The following is a 15,198-nucleotide window of genomic DNA, read 5'->3' as shown; positions in this document are numbered from 1 at the left end:
AAATGTTAAAAGAATGCGTAACACTTCCGCTATCATTCTTTTGACGGTGGTGCGGTGAACGAGCGAGCGCGGTTGCGCTTGTCGTCGCTGTAGCAGACGCCCGGAAAAGGAAGCTGTCTAACAAGGGTGGCTAGTGATATTCTGCAAGAATATAGCGTCGACTACAGATGCATGATGTGCGATCATGCTATCAGGTGACCGCTCTTCTTTCATTTTTTGTCATTTAATCCGAGCTTTGCTTTCTCCTCGCTGTCATACGACACCGAGTTAAATGCGCTACCACTTCTGTTGCATCCTTATCTTAGCGTAAGACCTTTTCGGCTAAAAAATTGCGTACGAGCAACGCAGCTCAGTGAATTCCGCCGAAGGTGCGTACGTGCCACAGTAACACTTATAATGTGTCATTATTCTCCCCCTCTGTTATAATCTGCAGTGAAAATCGAAAAATGAAGCAGTTGACATGAGCGAGGACCACCTCCTTTCAGCAGAAAAACAACTTTACAACAAAATGGAACAGTGCTTCTGCAGCAGAACGTCCTTGTCTTTTTTTTTTTTTTTGCGATACTCGTGCGGTGATGGCTTGGAAAGAAGGTCGCCGACGTTAGTACAGCTGCTGCATATACAACGTAACCAAAATGACATGCCACGACTGAGCTTTCTGCACGCCAATACGAGTTGGCTCATTGATTCGCTGAAGTCTTAAGCGGTGTGTGGTGTTCGAGCTATGGGTTATTCATGGTTGGGCGCCGAGCGCCTGGACCATGGAAGCATACGCAGCAAAGGTTAAGAAATACGCGTACACCTCCCGATCAGACAAGCTTGGTATTGATATTACCATAAATACATCTTGCAGTGGGGTGTACAGTAATATCAAAATACGATACTGGCAAAACAGTGTTTGTGTACACCTCACCCAGTTTTAAAGAGAAGAAAATAGAGCAGTCAATTTATTCGTAAAACGGGAAGGAATATATATTTCTATTCACTGTTGTCCCACATCCGCCGCCAAGGAGTGATGGCGCTACCTAACACTCCCAGGGTTAGTTCTAGTAGTAACACATAAATACCCTATAAAGTGGATGGGAAGACGGCGCCGCGGTACATCAGTTGCTTAGAGCATCGCACGCGTAATGCGAAGACACGGGATCGTTCCCTGTGTATCTGCGGCAAGTTGTTTTTTCATCCACTTTCAATTCCATTAATTTATAATTTCTCTATTTCAATTAGTAAGTACAAGTAATTTCCCCTGTGCTATCCTTGGTGTCTTTGTTTGTTCGCTTCTTATGATATGATTAACAAAAATTGGGCCCCTCGGTTAACGCCCTTTCTTCTCGTTATTCACTGTTGTTGTATGACGCATAGAGACAGAAAAACGTTCCAGGCTGCTTTGAATTTATTCTAACGCCATCGAACAACCCTAAGTTTCAGTCACCCTAGGTGCCCAAAATCTCATTGAAGTTAAAATTATTCTTAAGAGTACAAAAAATCAGTACTCTCAGTGGCGATATTGATGTGCATTTGCCTTGGAGGAGGAGGTCATAGATTCGATCTCCGGACACCGCGGCTGCGTTTAGAGGGCAATTGAATGCGAACAACACTCGAGCGCCATGCAAATTGAAGGCGCCAAATACCCTCTGAGATCTAGTATATATCTCTGGGGATTTCAAACGCATGGATAGATATGAAGCTCTGAAGCATACGCATTTGGTCTGGTCGGTGCAGATAATAAGTTACGGTTTTTAGATCCGGAGCTTGCTATCTCAGATAACCACATTTATATGTCGGCAGTACGCAACCCAGTCTCACAAGATCTGTCTTCCGTACACCTCTGCTGATTGAAAGATAATAAAACGGGGCATCCCAAGAGCATGTATGTGAGCAATGCTTAGCAGGTTTTTTTATCACCAAGTGGGAACAAGCTTCATATACCAACCAGAAAGCCTAAATCTTGCAGACTACTCCTTCAAGCTCTTCACAATCGCCGCCGAGTCCCTCATCTCTGGTTTGAAAAACAAGAATCTAGAGGCCGCTGATGCTTAAAGCTGCTGGCAGTAAATTGTTTAGGTACTTTCGTACGTGCACAAAGTAATGTACAATCTAATTAAAGTTGTTCGCAGGGCTGGTGTTCGGCTGGTGTTCATAGGCGGGCGTAGCCATGCAAAAAAGGAAATCAAGAGACAACGAAAAAAATAAGTTGCGAAAGAAAGCCTAGGGAGCAGTTTGTTGAGTAACTCAAGTGCCGATTTAATGTTGACCGAAAACGCCCTGCGGGAGTTTCTATGTCGGCCAAATGGGGCGTTGTGTGAATGAGCGCCTCCGTGAACACTCAAATAAGATCTGCAAGCACGCAAGGGATAGCCACCTTGCACTGCATTGCGCTGAATTTTGCTGTGAACCACTTCTTTAACATTGCACCATTGTGTCAGATTGCCATGACGAGTGACGAAAATAAAACATTACAAGAGCCACGTCCCGCGCACATGCCATCAACACGAACACTAGAGTCTCCATTACGGGAGAAAAATGTGGGCATCCTGACTTCGGTCTCAGCTCTGCACATTTGCAGCTGCCGCCCGTTTCATGGATGATCCCCCGTAGGGAGTTGAGCCATACCACAAGGCACCAAACCAAAGCTTAAACCTCGGATTGCGACTGCGGCTTAGACTGAGATCGAGACAGCTACTAATCCGTGGACTGCCACGCCGGCAGGCGTCACCTGGAGGTTCGCGAGCACCTACCGTTTACTTCGGCTCCGATCTGAGCTTGCCCTTCAAGACGACATCGCGAGGTGCGCAAGGTTTGCTCGTTCACGGAGAAAGCAGACGCGCATCCTGTCAGCCCAGCCCTCGGCGCAGCAAATGGTATGCCTGCCCATCCATCAGAGTGCAACAACTTCGAGGCTCGCATGGCCAAGACAACGAATTTCCGCGGGGACACCCTATCTGTAGATCTAGCCCTTGAAGTGACCACAACATTGAATGCGGACGTATCTCGCAACTGTAACGACGACGCATTCGATGATCACAAGGCCAGGATGGCGAGTCTTATTCCGAAGTGGAATCCTGCAGGCCTAGCTCTCGAAGCCACTATTTCTTTGCCTACCCATCAGCTGCGCTTTCGTCACGATGGCGGCTCCACGATTCACGATTACGGCATGTATGTGGACGGTATCTTCCAGTGTCAGTCCGTGAGGCCTTGCCCTTAGAGTAATCAGCGCCATGCCGGCAGAATCCCCGAAAGCACAAACCTCGAGCCAAGCAGACAGTGACCAGAGAAGTTTGCAGAACGCCCATGACATCGGTCTTAACTACAAAATAATAACATAAAGAAATCGAAAACTGGGATAGCGAGCAGCTACAGAGTTCAAGGAACATCTTCCGCATGAGATTTCGAGTGTTCATCTCGAAGATTGGTCAGGCGCGTGCGTCATCATCGCCACAGGTATAGAAGCTTAAGTTTTGCACTGACGGCTTAGAATCAAGGAAAGGCAACCTTTCGAAACTGGATAACAAAATATAGAAAATGATGTATATTGATCACATAGAAAGCGAACTAGAAGAATCCGAGAGCTTCGAGTACAAGATCTACAATGCTAAAGCAAAACTTGATTGCGAATTAGCGAGTTAGAAAAGAATTCGCTTCTGAACACGTATACGAAAGTTCAGCGTTCCCGTGAAAAGCCACTGCATGCACATGCAAGAGCCACGCGAGGCCGACTAACAGATTGAAAGACAAAACAGGCAGTATGAACGGCACTTTTACGTAAGCTAAAACTAACGCGTGAATAGAAGTGACTTCAGTGTCGCAAGAGTACACTTCACATCAAGAGTACTTCACAAGAGTACACGCCTGAGTTCAGCTCGAAGGCAATGCAGTCCCTGGAGACCGATAAGGAATAGTCCGTGGTAAGAACCATTCTACAACGTGAGACACCGGATTGTGACTATGCGGAATACACGCACAGTGACCAGATGTCTGGGAAGCATAGTGTGCTTGAACTCGCTGCGAGTAAACTTTCCAGCATTTGTCGTGCACGCTACAGGCGGAAACTAAAAACCGAGAAATATAAGTCCACGCAAAGGAAAACACACAAGGTTTGTAAGCGACAAAGTTAGGCAACAGGCATTCCAGAAGTGGGAATCAAACTACGAGCACCTCTCACCACCGAACAGAAGACGCACGATAATTATATTTTTGCAGCGCCCGGTCGAAGCAGCGCCGCAGCCCTGGCGTTAAGCTCATACAGTGTAAGCCAAAAGTGCCATGGACCAACGCAAATCAGGAACCCCAACTCAAACACGAAGACATCGCAGAACAGAAGTAAGGAAGCAATTAACCCGAGCTTTAAAGGAGCTACCAAGCCAAGGATAAAACATGGAGCTTGTCGAAACATTTAGTTCCGTGACACTAGAACAAGAGTGTACGAGGCGCAGACAGATAGCAGTGCTCAAGGGCAACGTGTCCATGCCGCAAGGAGGACCGTCATTCGAAACTTCCAAGCGTTCTCACCGACATACGTACAGTTTCGACATAGCATCTTGGACTGGAAAGGAACTTCGCCGGCTGTCGTTGGAATGGTGCATGCGGCACTGATTGACAGACGCCGCGCGGTGGGCACTGCTGGGCGCGGAATGCATCACGAGTCGACATGCCTGTGGCTGGTGAAGGAGAGCACACCGGCGCTCACCTGCTGTTTTCACGAGAGCATTGCCGAAGAGAAGCTTTCCCCCATGGCCTTTTGCGGCGTCAGTTGACTCTGTAGCTCAGTATTGTGAGCGTATCGTGAGCCGGCGAGCACGCATCTTAGCCCTCACAGTGAAAGAGACAGATGAACGCCAACACTTGCGAGCAGACGCTCCGCAACGTTGCCGGCAGCAACTGCAAGGCTAATCCCACCAGTAGCCTACAACAACTCAACTCAACTCAACTCAACTCCGCAAAGAAGCGTTCGATGAATGACCGCAACGTGGTTGACGACGATCTTCGGCATAAAATCTGCTCGCCCCTGCATGAGTTCAGCGCTGTCGCCTCGGCGCGGGCGGGAATATGAAGACGGGGATCGTAATGATGATTCCTCGTTTAGTGGCACAAAACCACTGTGGTGGATATGCCAGGAACCGATTAGTAATATGATTAAAAAGAAGAAAAAGAAAGTAATCGAAAAAGTGAAAGGAAGTGAAAATAAATAAAATAAAATAGTCTGTAATACGGTAGTCAGCCTTGCACAAACAGTTAGAGTAAAACGAACTTAATGCTAAGAATGTCTAAAGTAATGTAAGCGGTCGAGGTAAAGAATAAGTTAAATTTGGAATTGGTAATACTCCCAATTTGTCTTCTTGCTATTTGAATTTTATAATTTATTGAAGGCGAAATAAAGCAAACGTGGAAAATAGCAAATATTAATAGGGTAATCTTTCTATGTCACGGAAGTAATTATAAATGGTTCGGTAAATGTTCCTGTCATAGGCGGAACGTTTCCATTTTTACGGAGGAGGCTGGGCCCGACCAGCTTTCCGAACCCCATATATATATATATATATATATATATATATATATATATATATATATATATATATATATATACCAGTGGAGTGATCTTCCTTCGTGTAAATGTCGTATACTTCGTGAGCACTAATACTGCTTCGCCTTTCCGCCGAAACTGCAGCTTCTCTCTGTCTTCTTGTTTTCGCTTTCTGTGAGTCCGAGTACAAGCGCTCATGCGCACGACTGCTGCTGATTGCGATCTCGAATCAATCCAGCTTGGCCTCATTTCGGTTACTGAGTGAATTATACAAGGTGCTCTAACTATCACGCACCAAGACTTAAAGAAAGAGCAGTTGCGATACTCGAAGAAAACCTAATGCATATTGTTTCCAATACAGTGGAGTAGCCACCAGTAATTGTGTCGTTCCTGAAATTTAATTCGACAATTGCAGTTAGGTATCTAATTCGAGAAGTACCATCCTAATTATCAAAGTGTCAATGAGGCACTTGTAGGCACCCCCCGGCACACCCAAATTACACCTCACTGCTGTGTTTTCAGCGACGTACTAATTGTGTGCAACTTTTTTCCGAGTGGCGAACAAAGCTCGCGAAATATGAAAAATACCAAAGATACGCTCCTACCCGTATCATAAAAAGCGCCCTCAAATAAGGTGATTGAAAGCAACTGCGCTGCATGTCTCAAACCCGAAGAGACAGCGTATCACCTTGATAATGGTACGGAAGGAGCACCAACCGAAGATTTCGCGGCTTTGCAACTATTCCTTCCTCTCTATGTCACACTTGCTATCCGTCACTATCCGTCACTATCCGTCGCTTTCCGTCACTATCCGTCACTTATTATCCCATTGATAACAACAGCCCCTTGATAAGGCGGCCGAAGCGCCGCTCAAACCACGCACGAAACGCGAAAACCATGTAATAGGCATAGCATGTTTCAAGATCCCGGCTTTGCTCGCACCGCATCGACAGAGTGTGCACGCATATATATTTCGTGCCAGAAACTTGCTTCGGACCAAAGCCAAATTAAAGTGATGGTTTTATTTTTCATGAGAGTGTAGACGTGCTGCAAAAACAGGGTCGTGGGAAATAATAAAACCGAAATAAACTGACTGGGAAGCGACCCAGGTGTAGAGAAAAGGCAAAGCCGATGCGTTCAGTATAGTAAATATAGCACTTCTATATGAGCCGAATTGGCCAATCGGGACGCCTGCACACAAACAAACAAACTAAAATACATCAGATTTCAGTGTGCCCTTATTATCTATAAATTCGTAAGCGCTGTTGAACACCAGCTCCTGCCTAGAGGACACGTTCGAATAGTCTCCTTCTGCAGCCACGCAGTACTGAGTCCGCTTTATCACATCTCCCGTGGCTTTCTTGATGACCGACGCTCAAATTCTACGGCAGACATCTGTTATCCTTGTCTTGAGCTAATCTGACGTCCATCTCGATCATGTAAGCACGATCTTTCTCATAACCCCAAAGAAACAAATCGAGTGGGAAGAGGTCACATGACCTAGCCGGCCAATTTACAGGCCCATGCCTTCCAATCTGTAGCGCATGAAAAGTCGCATCCAGCCAGTTTCGTGCTCGGCTACTTTTGTGTGCTGGTGCTCCATCTTGCTGATACCACAGAAGTGGAAGACGTGACAGCGGGACTTCACTGAGAAACTCATCCACCACTCCTTCAAGGATTTCGTCCACGTATGGCTTTCTAGTCAGTGAGTGCTCGAAGAAGATGGGTCTGATTATAGCACCAGCGTAAATTCCGCACCCCACATTGAACGACCACTGGTATTGGTGCCGATTGCGCTTTACCAAGTGTGCATTGTAGTCACTTCAATAGTGTGCATTATCCAAATTTGTCTGGACGTTTCTGTGAAAATTGGCTTCATCTGTGTACATGGTGTTACTTAAAATGTCCGGTGACCCATCGACCTTTGTGAGGACCCAGTTCGAGAAATCTAGATGATTCTACAGTTCTTATCTTCCAAGCATTGGTACTGGTTGAGGTGGTACGGGTGAAAGGCCGTCGTTTAGAATCCTCCAAACTGGTGACTTGGAAATTGGTACCTGGACGGCCACATCCCGCACGCTAGCATGAGGGTTTGAGGCTATTGCTAAAACATCCGTGCGCAGGTTAGGACTCAAAGATGGAGCCCTACGCCGCTGTTTCTTGAGGCTGCCCGTTTGTCTCAGGTTTTCACCATTTCTGATGATAGTCGACGCGTTTGGTCTACCACCACACTTCCATGACTGATATATACTTGCGGCCTTCCTCTTGTTGTCATTTGCAGCTCCCAAGGCACGGATTATTTTTATATTCTGCTCATTAGAAAAAGACATGGCGACTGGGAGGAAACAAAACGCACCTTTAAACATTTGCACTGACGTTGTCAATTTGTTTTTGCGGTGATAGGTCTTGCGGTAAAAAAAAAGAACCTTGATTCAGTTTACCTACGCTAAGACAACAGCTGCCACAGTTTGTTTCCAACTAACAGCAAACGCGACGTGTTACTTAGGCCGAGGCGCGGCAGATAAGGCACTAACTCGATCACGATATTTTACAGCGAAGCTGTATATGGCTAGCCGATTCGTCTGTCTGTCCGTCTATCTCCTGTACGCCGAAAACTCCTTCTGCGCAACCCTATGCGAATGCAAGAAAAAAGTGAAAGAGAGGCGCGCGATTGCCTGCGCCAGTAGTGATATCCTTGCTCTCCATCACAGCCGAGCGCGCGCACAGCAGTTTCTGTCCGGCTCCAAAATGGGCAGGCCACGCTTCATACGTACTCCTGATGAGCAGGCAGCTTTCGATCAGCAACGCCACGAGCAGAACGGGAAACGAGCTCGTCTACGCCGTCCCGATGCTGCAGCCCGGGCACAAGAACAGGCTCGTGCAGCCGAGCGCAAGCAGCAACTGCGTACCGAGGGTCCGGCCGCCTGCCAACCCGTCGTTTAATGAACCGTCGGGATTAACGCAGTGATAGACACCGGGGCCGCACGTTTCAGCTTCGCTGATTAACCATGTGTACGGAGTGCTTGGTCGGTGATTTATTTCTTTATTTCCTTCATTTCTTTCTGGCTAACTCAGAAGGACCCTGTTCTAGGGTGCTGCTTTATGACGCGGATGGGAGCGCAGTCATTTAGTATTCACCATATTTCGCAAGGTTTATTTATCAGTCGGAAAAAAATTGTGCGCAATTAGTACGTCGCTGAAAATACCGCAGTTAGATGTCCCTTGGCTGTGTCTATAAATGCCTCATTGACACTTTGATAATTATGATAGTATGTCTCGAGTTAGATGATTACTTACAATTACCTAACAAAATATCTGTAACGAGAAAATTACTGGTAGCTACTCCACTGTACTGGAAACAATATGCACTAGGTTTTCTTCGAGTAACGCATTGCGTTTCTTTAAATCTTGGTGCATGATAGGTATTTGGGACATCCTGCATAGATTAATGACCTCTGCATGAGAGTGACGATGTTTGCATCACTAATAAATGTTGAAAATTATTAGAAGTGTCTTTTTTAATGAATCGTCAGCTTTGCTTACTGGAAAGAGAAGCGATACTGAGACACATATTGTCACGTGGTAGTGACGTATAAAGAGCACAGTAGCAATACTGTGGAAGACGAAACTAACTTTTATTGGGCCAACCTGTGCCCACAAGAACAGCTACCCTTAAAGAACGGCGACAGCGGCGAACACAGTCGGCGATCGTCAAAATCTCATCAGCGGGTCAAGCGCGTTGGCTTTCATACATTAGTGGCCGAATGTTCCAGAGTAATCTCTGGGACTCGCGTGTCTTCCACAAAGTTCTACACCATTCGCGTCGCGCATACGTGCAATCAGATTACACAAGGTACGGTAACAGACAGCGGATGGAACCATCGATAACATTCCAGAAACTTCCTATACATGCAGACGCGTTCTGCGCTGTGCGATAACATTTGTTAAGCGGTTAAACGTGGTCACCCGATAAAGGTACACAAGTGCACTTGTCAATATCATTCACGTGCATTTCACACGCCATTGATAAAAGACTCTGCCGAAGGGGTCACTGAAGTCTACAGGTCTTTTTCAGGGTCAAAAAAGCACGCAAAGCATTTTGAAGCGAGGTGAAAGTACAGCAACATATTCATTCTCTAGGCATAAGCTATCCATACCTTTAGTAATAATTGTTCATTGGCTACCTCCTTCGCATTAAGAATCTAATAAACTTTGACCTGTGTATATATTTAAATATATTGTGTATGTTCATGCTGTTTACAGTGGACATTTAAAACAATGTTGAAGTGAGAAAATACGGACGAGGCAGCCGCCACTGGTACTTCTAATGTGCTTGTTCTCGTTTCTTTGAAAATTTCAGAAACAAAGCAAAGTATAAATTAAGATCCGTGCACGTTTGCGCCAATAATGATACAACAAGCTATTAGCCACAATAAAATTTTAATCGAGAAGGTCGAGGCAAGTAAAAAGAAACCTCAAATGATGTGGGTGAGAAAAGTCTGGCAGTGACACGTAAGGTGGGGGGTGGGGGGAGGGCTAGACTTCGGCCCCCCCGGAAGACGCCCCCCCCCACCCCCCCCCGGAAAACTCCGGAGGGGGCTCGGGCCCCAGAACCCCCCTCCTCCCCTCCGTAGTCGCCGCCTATGGTTCCTGTCGCTGTATTCTAATACCGATGATCCAAGAGAGTAGTACAGTACTGCATAAAGGGCAGCCCTGGGTTACGAAGCACAATTTCCAAACATCATTTTTGTTGAGTTGAAAAGCGCTGGTACGAAATAAAAAGGTTATCCATAGATTACGGTTAATTGTAGAGGTAGCATAAAGGGGATACCGCCAGAGCCCATCTGTGCAAGTAAAGATTAAGCGGTGTGATACGCCAAAACAGCCTTGTAAATGGCACTTCGAATCGTCTGGCGGGACAGTACTGTCGGTTGCAAGAATAATTTGGATGCATGACGCCCGTAGATTTCGCTAATGAGAGGCTTTTTCTGTCTTCGATCAAAGAAAATTACCATAGATCTTGCCGCAGAGACATGAGCAGTAGCACACAGCACATACAAGGAGTTTCAGAGAACACTTTCCGAAAGTTGTAAAATTAGCCTGTCGCAGATTGCACAATTTTAGTCCGTGAACTGGTCTACTCGAAGAGGCGGACATTACTTGCACAACAAATTCAAATGCATAATCGACAAATTAACAAAAATTCGCTAATTCAGAGGAAGCTTTAGCTCGGGCCCAACTCCGACGCGGCCTATTCAAATACATGCAAAACGTAAAAACGTTTTTCTTAGATAACCCCTGAACCGATTCTAATGAAATTTGTTGCATTTGAGAGAAAAAGTTTAATTCTAGTGACTGTTGCAAGCGGAATTTCGAGATTTAGGGCTTGAAATTTCTTAAAAAGATTTTCAAAAATTCTAAAGTTTGAAAATATAGAAGCACGAAGTTTACAACTTAATAGCACTGCATCAAGAGCATATATCGTGGTTCTGTAAACGGCATCTATTAGATCATTCAAAGTGAACAAATTCTATTTTTTAAATATAAATCTTACGTAAATTTGCTACGTTGGGCACAAGGGCTCTGCAAAAGTTGTATTTCCATATTACAGTTTTTTTTTTTCCGATTCATGTGTAACATATCAATTTTGTCCGCTTTAGGTGTACTATCAGATGCAATACACAGAATTGTGATATAATTTTTTATTGCTGAGTTACAGAGTTCTAAACTTGATAGCTTCGTTATTGAAAATTTTTAATAAAGATTGACGAGCTAAATAAAAAATTCGAAACAAACGGTCACTAGATTTTAAGTTTTTCTGTTAAATGTAACAAATTTCGCCAAATTTGGTGCAGTAGGTGCCGAGAAAAACGAATTCTCCTTTTACATGTATTTAGATTGGAGCACCCGAGCTAAAGCTTCCTCTTAAGTTCTTATTTAATGACGTTATTCAACATATTGCAATTTACAAATTCTAGCGGGTGAGACTGCAAGGCATATCCACTTGAATAGAATTGTGTGGATGACACATTTTACGAAATATGCGCCGCCAAGCTTGCCGTAAATATGCACTGCCGTTCCACTTAGTTTCTTTAAAAAACGTCGCTTTATGCATTGAAGCACAAAAGTACTCGGAACGTCAATGCATTCCTCCGCAAAGTTTGGGAATTAATATCTCGAAACTGGTCTCATCCTGTGAATTCGTTTCAAGTGGATCCGCCTTGCGAACTCCCTGGCTGGGATTCGTAAATTGAAATATGTGCCTTAAGGAAATTAGTTAAAAACTTAATTAGTGATTTTTATTAAGTAGTCATTTACGCATTTCAATTCTTTTTCGCGAGTAATGTCCGCCTCTTCGAGTAGACCAGCTCATGGACTATAACTATGCTATCTTCCACAGGCATTTAAAAAAAATTGAAAGTGTTCGTTGAAACACGCGGTATATCACCCAACAATTTAAAGAAGTTCACGCTAGAAAATCAGCTATTTCATAAAGATGAATACATTGAAAATAGAAGGTAATGGCGGGCGCTTCCCGTACACGTGCCATAATCATGGACACTATAGGATTTCATTAAAGGTGGAAGATGTCATGTCAGATGGTGGAAGAAGCCATGGCGTCCATCTAGGCTCTTTACCTTCATTAAAAAAATGGTAACAGTTGTTTCACCGACCGATTCATCGCCAATTCCCTAGAGTGGGTTGCGCCATTTCATTGGGGAACAAGAACAAGAACGATCAGAGCGCACGAGTGAGGTCAGACGTATTCCACATTCAGAAAAGTGGAGATGTGTGCGTAAGCTACCAATCAATTTCACTCATTCGTCTAAATCACTCCTATTGCCGTGATTTCGACCCATTTATTCTACGCATGCTTCGCTTCTGTATTTTCGTTTTTTTCTCTTGTTGAGTGGAAACACCACCTAGGCTGCTTGAAACAATGAACATTTGGCTGTTTGCCAGAGCCGTTCTCTGTCCGTTTCTTAAATCCTGTCCATCACGCTGCTTTTCCTTTTTTTAATTTTTTTTGCTCATGACACGACGTCGTAGCTGAAGGCCAGTGCAACTTGAGCCGTGATACTGTGAGCGCGTAAAGGTCGACAGCCTGTTCTCTCTCCACACACACACACGCACACACGCACGCGCACGCACGCACGCACGCACGCACGCACGCACGCACGCACGCACGCACGCACACACACACACACACACACACACACACACACACACACACACACACACACACACACACACACACACACACACACACACACACACACAAAAAACACAAACACGCGTACATACATACATACATACATACATACATACATACATACATACATACATACATACATACATACATACATACATACATACAAACATTAACATACCATACCCTTCTGTGCGTTACCATACGATACCTTGCTACACTATACCTTAGCATACCATACTTCAACTTACCATACCATACCATACCTTACTACACCACACCGTATACCATCTCACGTGTGGGGCGATTCGAGACACACTGATAATTTTGTCACGAAGTCTTCTCCTAGTCACGTTTGTCGGAGGAGCCGTGGTGGATGAGACTTACACGATGGCTGTCTGGTCCGCGTTCAGCTTCGCATTGTCCTCCTTGACTTCGCAGTTGGAAACCTTGACTTCAAACTCTGCGGACTTGACGACTAGAATAGAAAAAAGAACAGCAAGGAGCATGCCGACGCACCTGTTGAAAGGCGACATTGCGTGGAGGAAATCGCCTAAGAGCTTACGAAGCACGCTGTGCAGGGCCAGTTTCGAGTTACCAATTAGAGAACACTCGAAAGTGAATTGCAGTGCTTTTTCTTGGAACTTTGAACACTTAGCTGCAAAACTGTGTGCCCCGTTCGCTCATATTCAGGGCCAAATTATCTAATTTTCAGCTTTGACTAACAGAAAAAAAAAAGAAAAAGGCAGCGAATGTCATCTTATTCCTTTTTTTTTCTTTGTTGGCTGCAAGAAGACGGCTACCTTGAATTTTTCCTAAAGTCACGCCTGCTAAGCCTCCCGAATTTTTCATAAACGCTACAAATTTATGCTGGTTCTACAATTTTTAAGAATGCTTCATCAAACTTTACGGAAAGTAGATTCTGTAGGCGAGAAAAACTTCAAAGGCGTTAAAGGTGGCGGGGCTGCCGCAAGATTGCAAGAAAGATGCATACAATAAAGAAATCTTATGGTACCTTGGTCGCCCCTCTGAGGCAGCTGAAAACGCCATATACTAGAGGCCATGGTACTTGCTTCAAGCAAGCTTATTGCGACAAGTTCCCAAAAGCAGGCGAAATTGGTAGCATCAAAGTCGCTGAAATAGTCACATATGATCTATAAACAGTGGGTTACTTTTTAGTTGCTGCCATTCTTCCTGGTTATTTGATAAATCATCGTTAATAATGTGCGTGTAGTACATTCCACGAAATGTGCGTGAACAGTGCAAGCTTTATAGAAATGCCTGCCATCAACCCCCTCCCATATCGTCCGCAGAGTTATTGCGACTTTTGAAGTTCGCAGGTTGGCGAGTATGCTAGAGTGCACAAAGCGATGTAATCTCAGACGCCTTGTTTGAGTCCCACGGAACTGATTACTGGACTTCGTTCGATTAAGAAAAATTGTGGCGATACGATCGAACGCCTCGTAAAGTGAGTTGCTAGTATCAAAAATGTAGGGTACTTCAGGAGTAAACGCGTCCCCAATTGATAGTAAGATGTCAACAGCTGACCAGTGCGTATTATCAGCGATGGCTTTTTTTACTTTTATTTTTTATTGGTGCCAGTATGCCCTACGGCGCAAAACTAAATAAAAAGATGTAGGTCTGTTTCCTGGATGAAAAGTGCACGCCAGCCATGTCTTGCACTTTCTACGTTAGCATCGAGTTGAATGACACGAAGCTCGACACCATCGCCAAAACGGGGAAGCTGCTGTGTCTAAATGGCTAAAAAAAAGAAAAAACAGGAAACGGAAAAGAAAAGGCGCACTCAAGACGAGATCTCGCCATGTTGCGTCCCATTCTTTCTACAGTGACCAAACTGTTGTGCCCGCACCTGATTCATGTTACTGTTATCTTTCCTATGGATGTACGCAACAGCACTAGCTGTCTAGTCCGGGCAAGAGATTGCGCAGACACCAACGGTCCCTTCCAATGGCTCGCTTCACACACGCTGATCATAGAAAGGCCACTGATGTCACCGGGCTGCCAGATAAAGGTGCCGCGACTCATCTGCATTACCGGCTCGCTGAAGACGCTAATTTGCGTACTCCGCACTGCCTATTGGACGTGCAGAACGTCAAACTGCGCAGCAAGGCAACAATGCGCGGGGCGAGCGACGGTTGTTATTACACAATGCTATGTATATGTACGCCAGCCCGGTAGCGCACCCCGTTGGGAGCCTCGCCTTGAAGTGCCACCTGCAACGCAGGAACTATACGTCACGAGTCTCTTCTTTTGCATAGGCTCAATCGGTTCGCAGAGACAAGAGAAAGGCTAGAAGGTATTGCGCGTAGTGCTGCGCCGGATCTTTAACAAAGAGGGCGCACTCCCCGACTGATGAAGCGCGATATGCCTGCCGGCCGAGCCTACCAGCGGGAATCACGGCCGCGGGAGGCCGGCAGTCGCTATTGTGAGGAAGCTGCAGAGCAGC

The 15,198-nt window shown here is 45.3% G+C and overlaps 1 protein-coding gene across 1 annotated transcript in view; it reads right to left on the bottom strand.

Moving 5' to 3' along the window:
- Positions 1-15,198, bottom strand: part of LOC126516703 (nose resistant to fluoxetine protein 6-like) — a 131,539-nt gene that overhangs the window by 68,298 nt on the left and 48,043 nt on the right. Inside the window, exon 3 of the mRNA XM_072289039.1 lies at positions 13,119-13,209. Within this exon, the coding sequence (XP_072145140.1) occupies positions 13,119-13,209 (91 nt within the window). The remainder of the gene's footprint in view (positions 1-13,118; positions 13,210-15,198) is intronic.

This window comes from Dermacentor andersoni, chromosome 1, assembly GCF_023375885.2.
Source record: "Dermacentor andersoni chromosome 1, qqDerAnde1_hic_scaffold, whole genome shotgun sequence".
Taxonomy (NCBI): domain Eukaryota; kingdom Metazoa; phylum Arthropoda; class Arachnida; order Ixodida; family Ixodidae; genus Dermacentor; species Dermacentor andersoni.
This window is presented reverse-complemented; position numbering and strand designations above follow the sequence as displayed.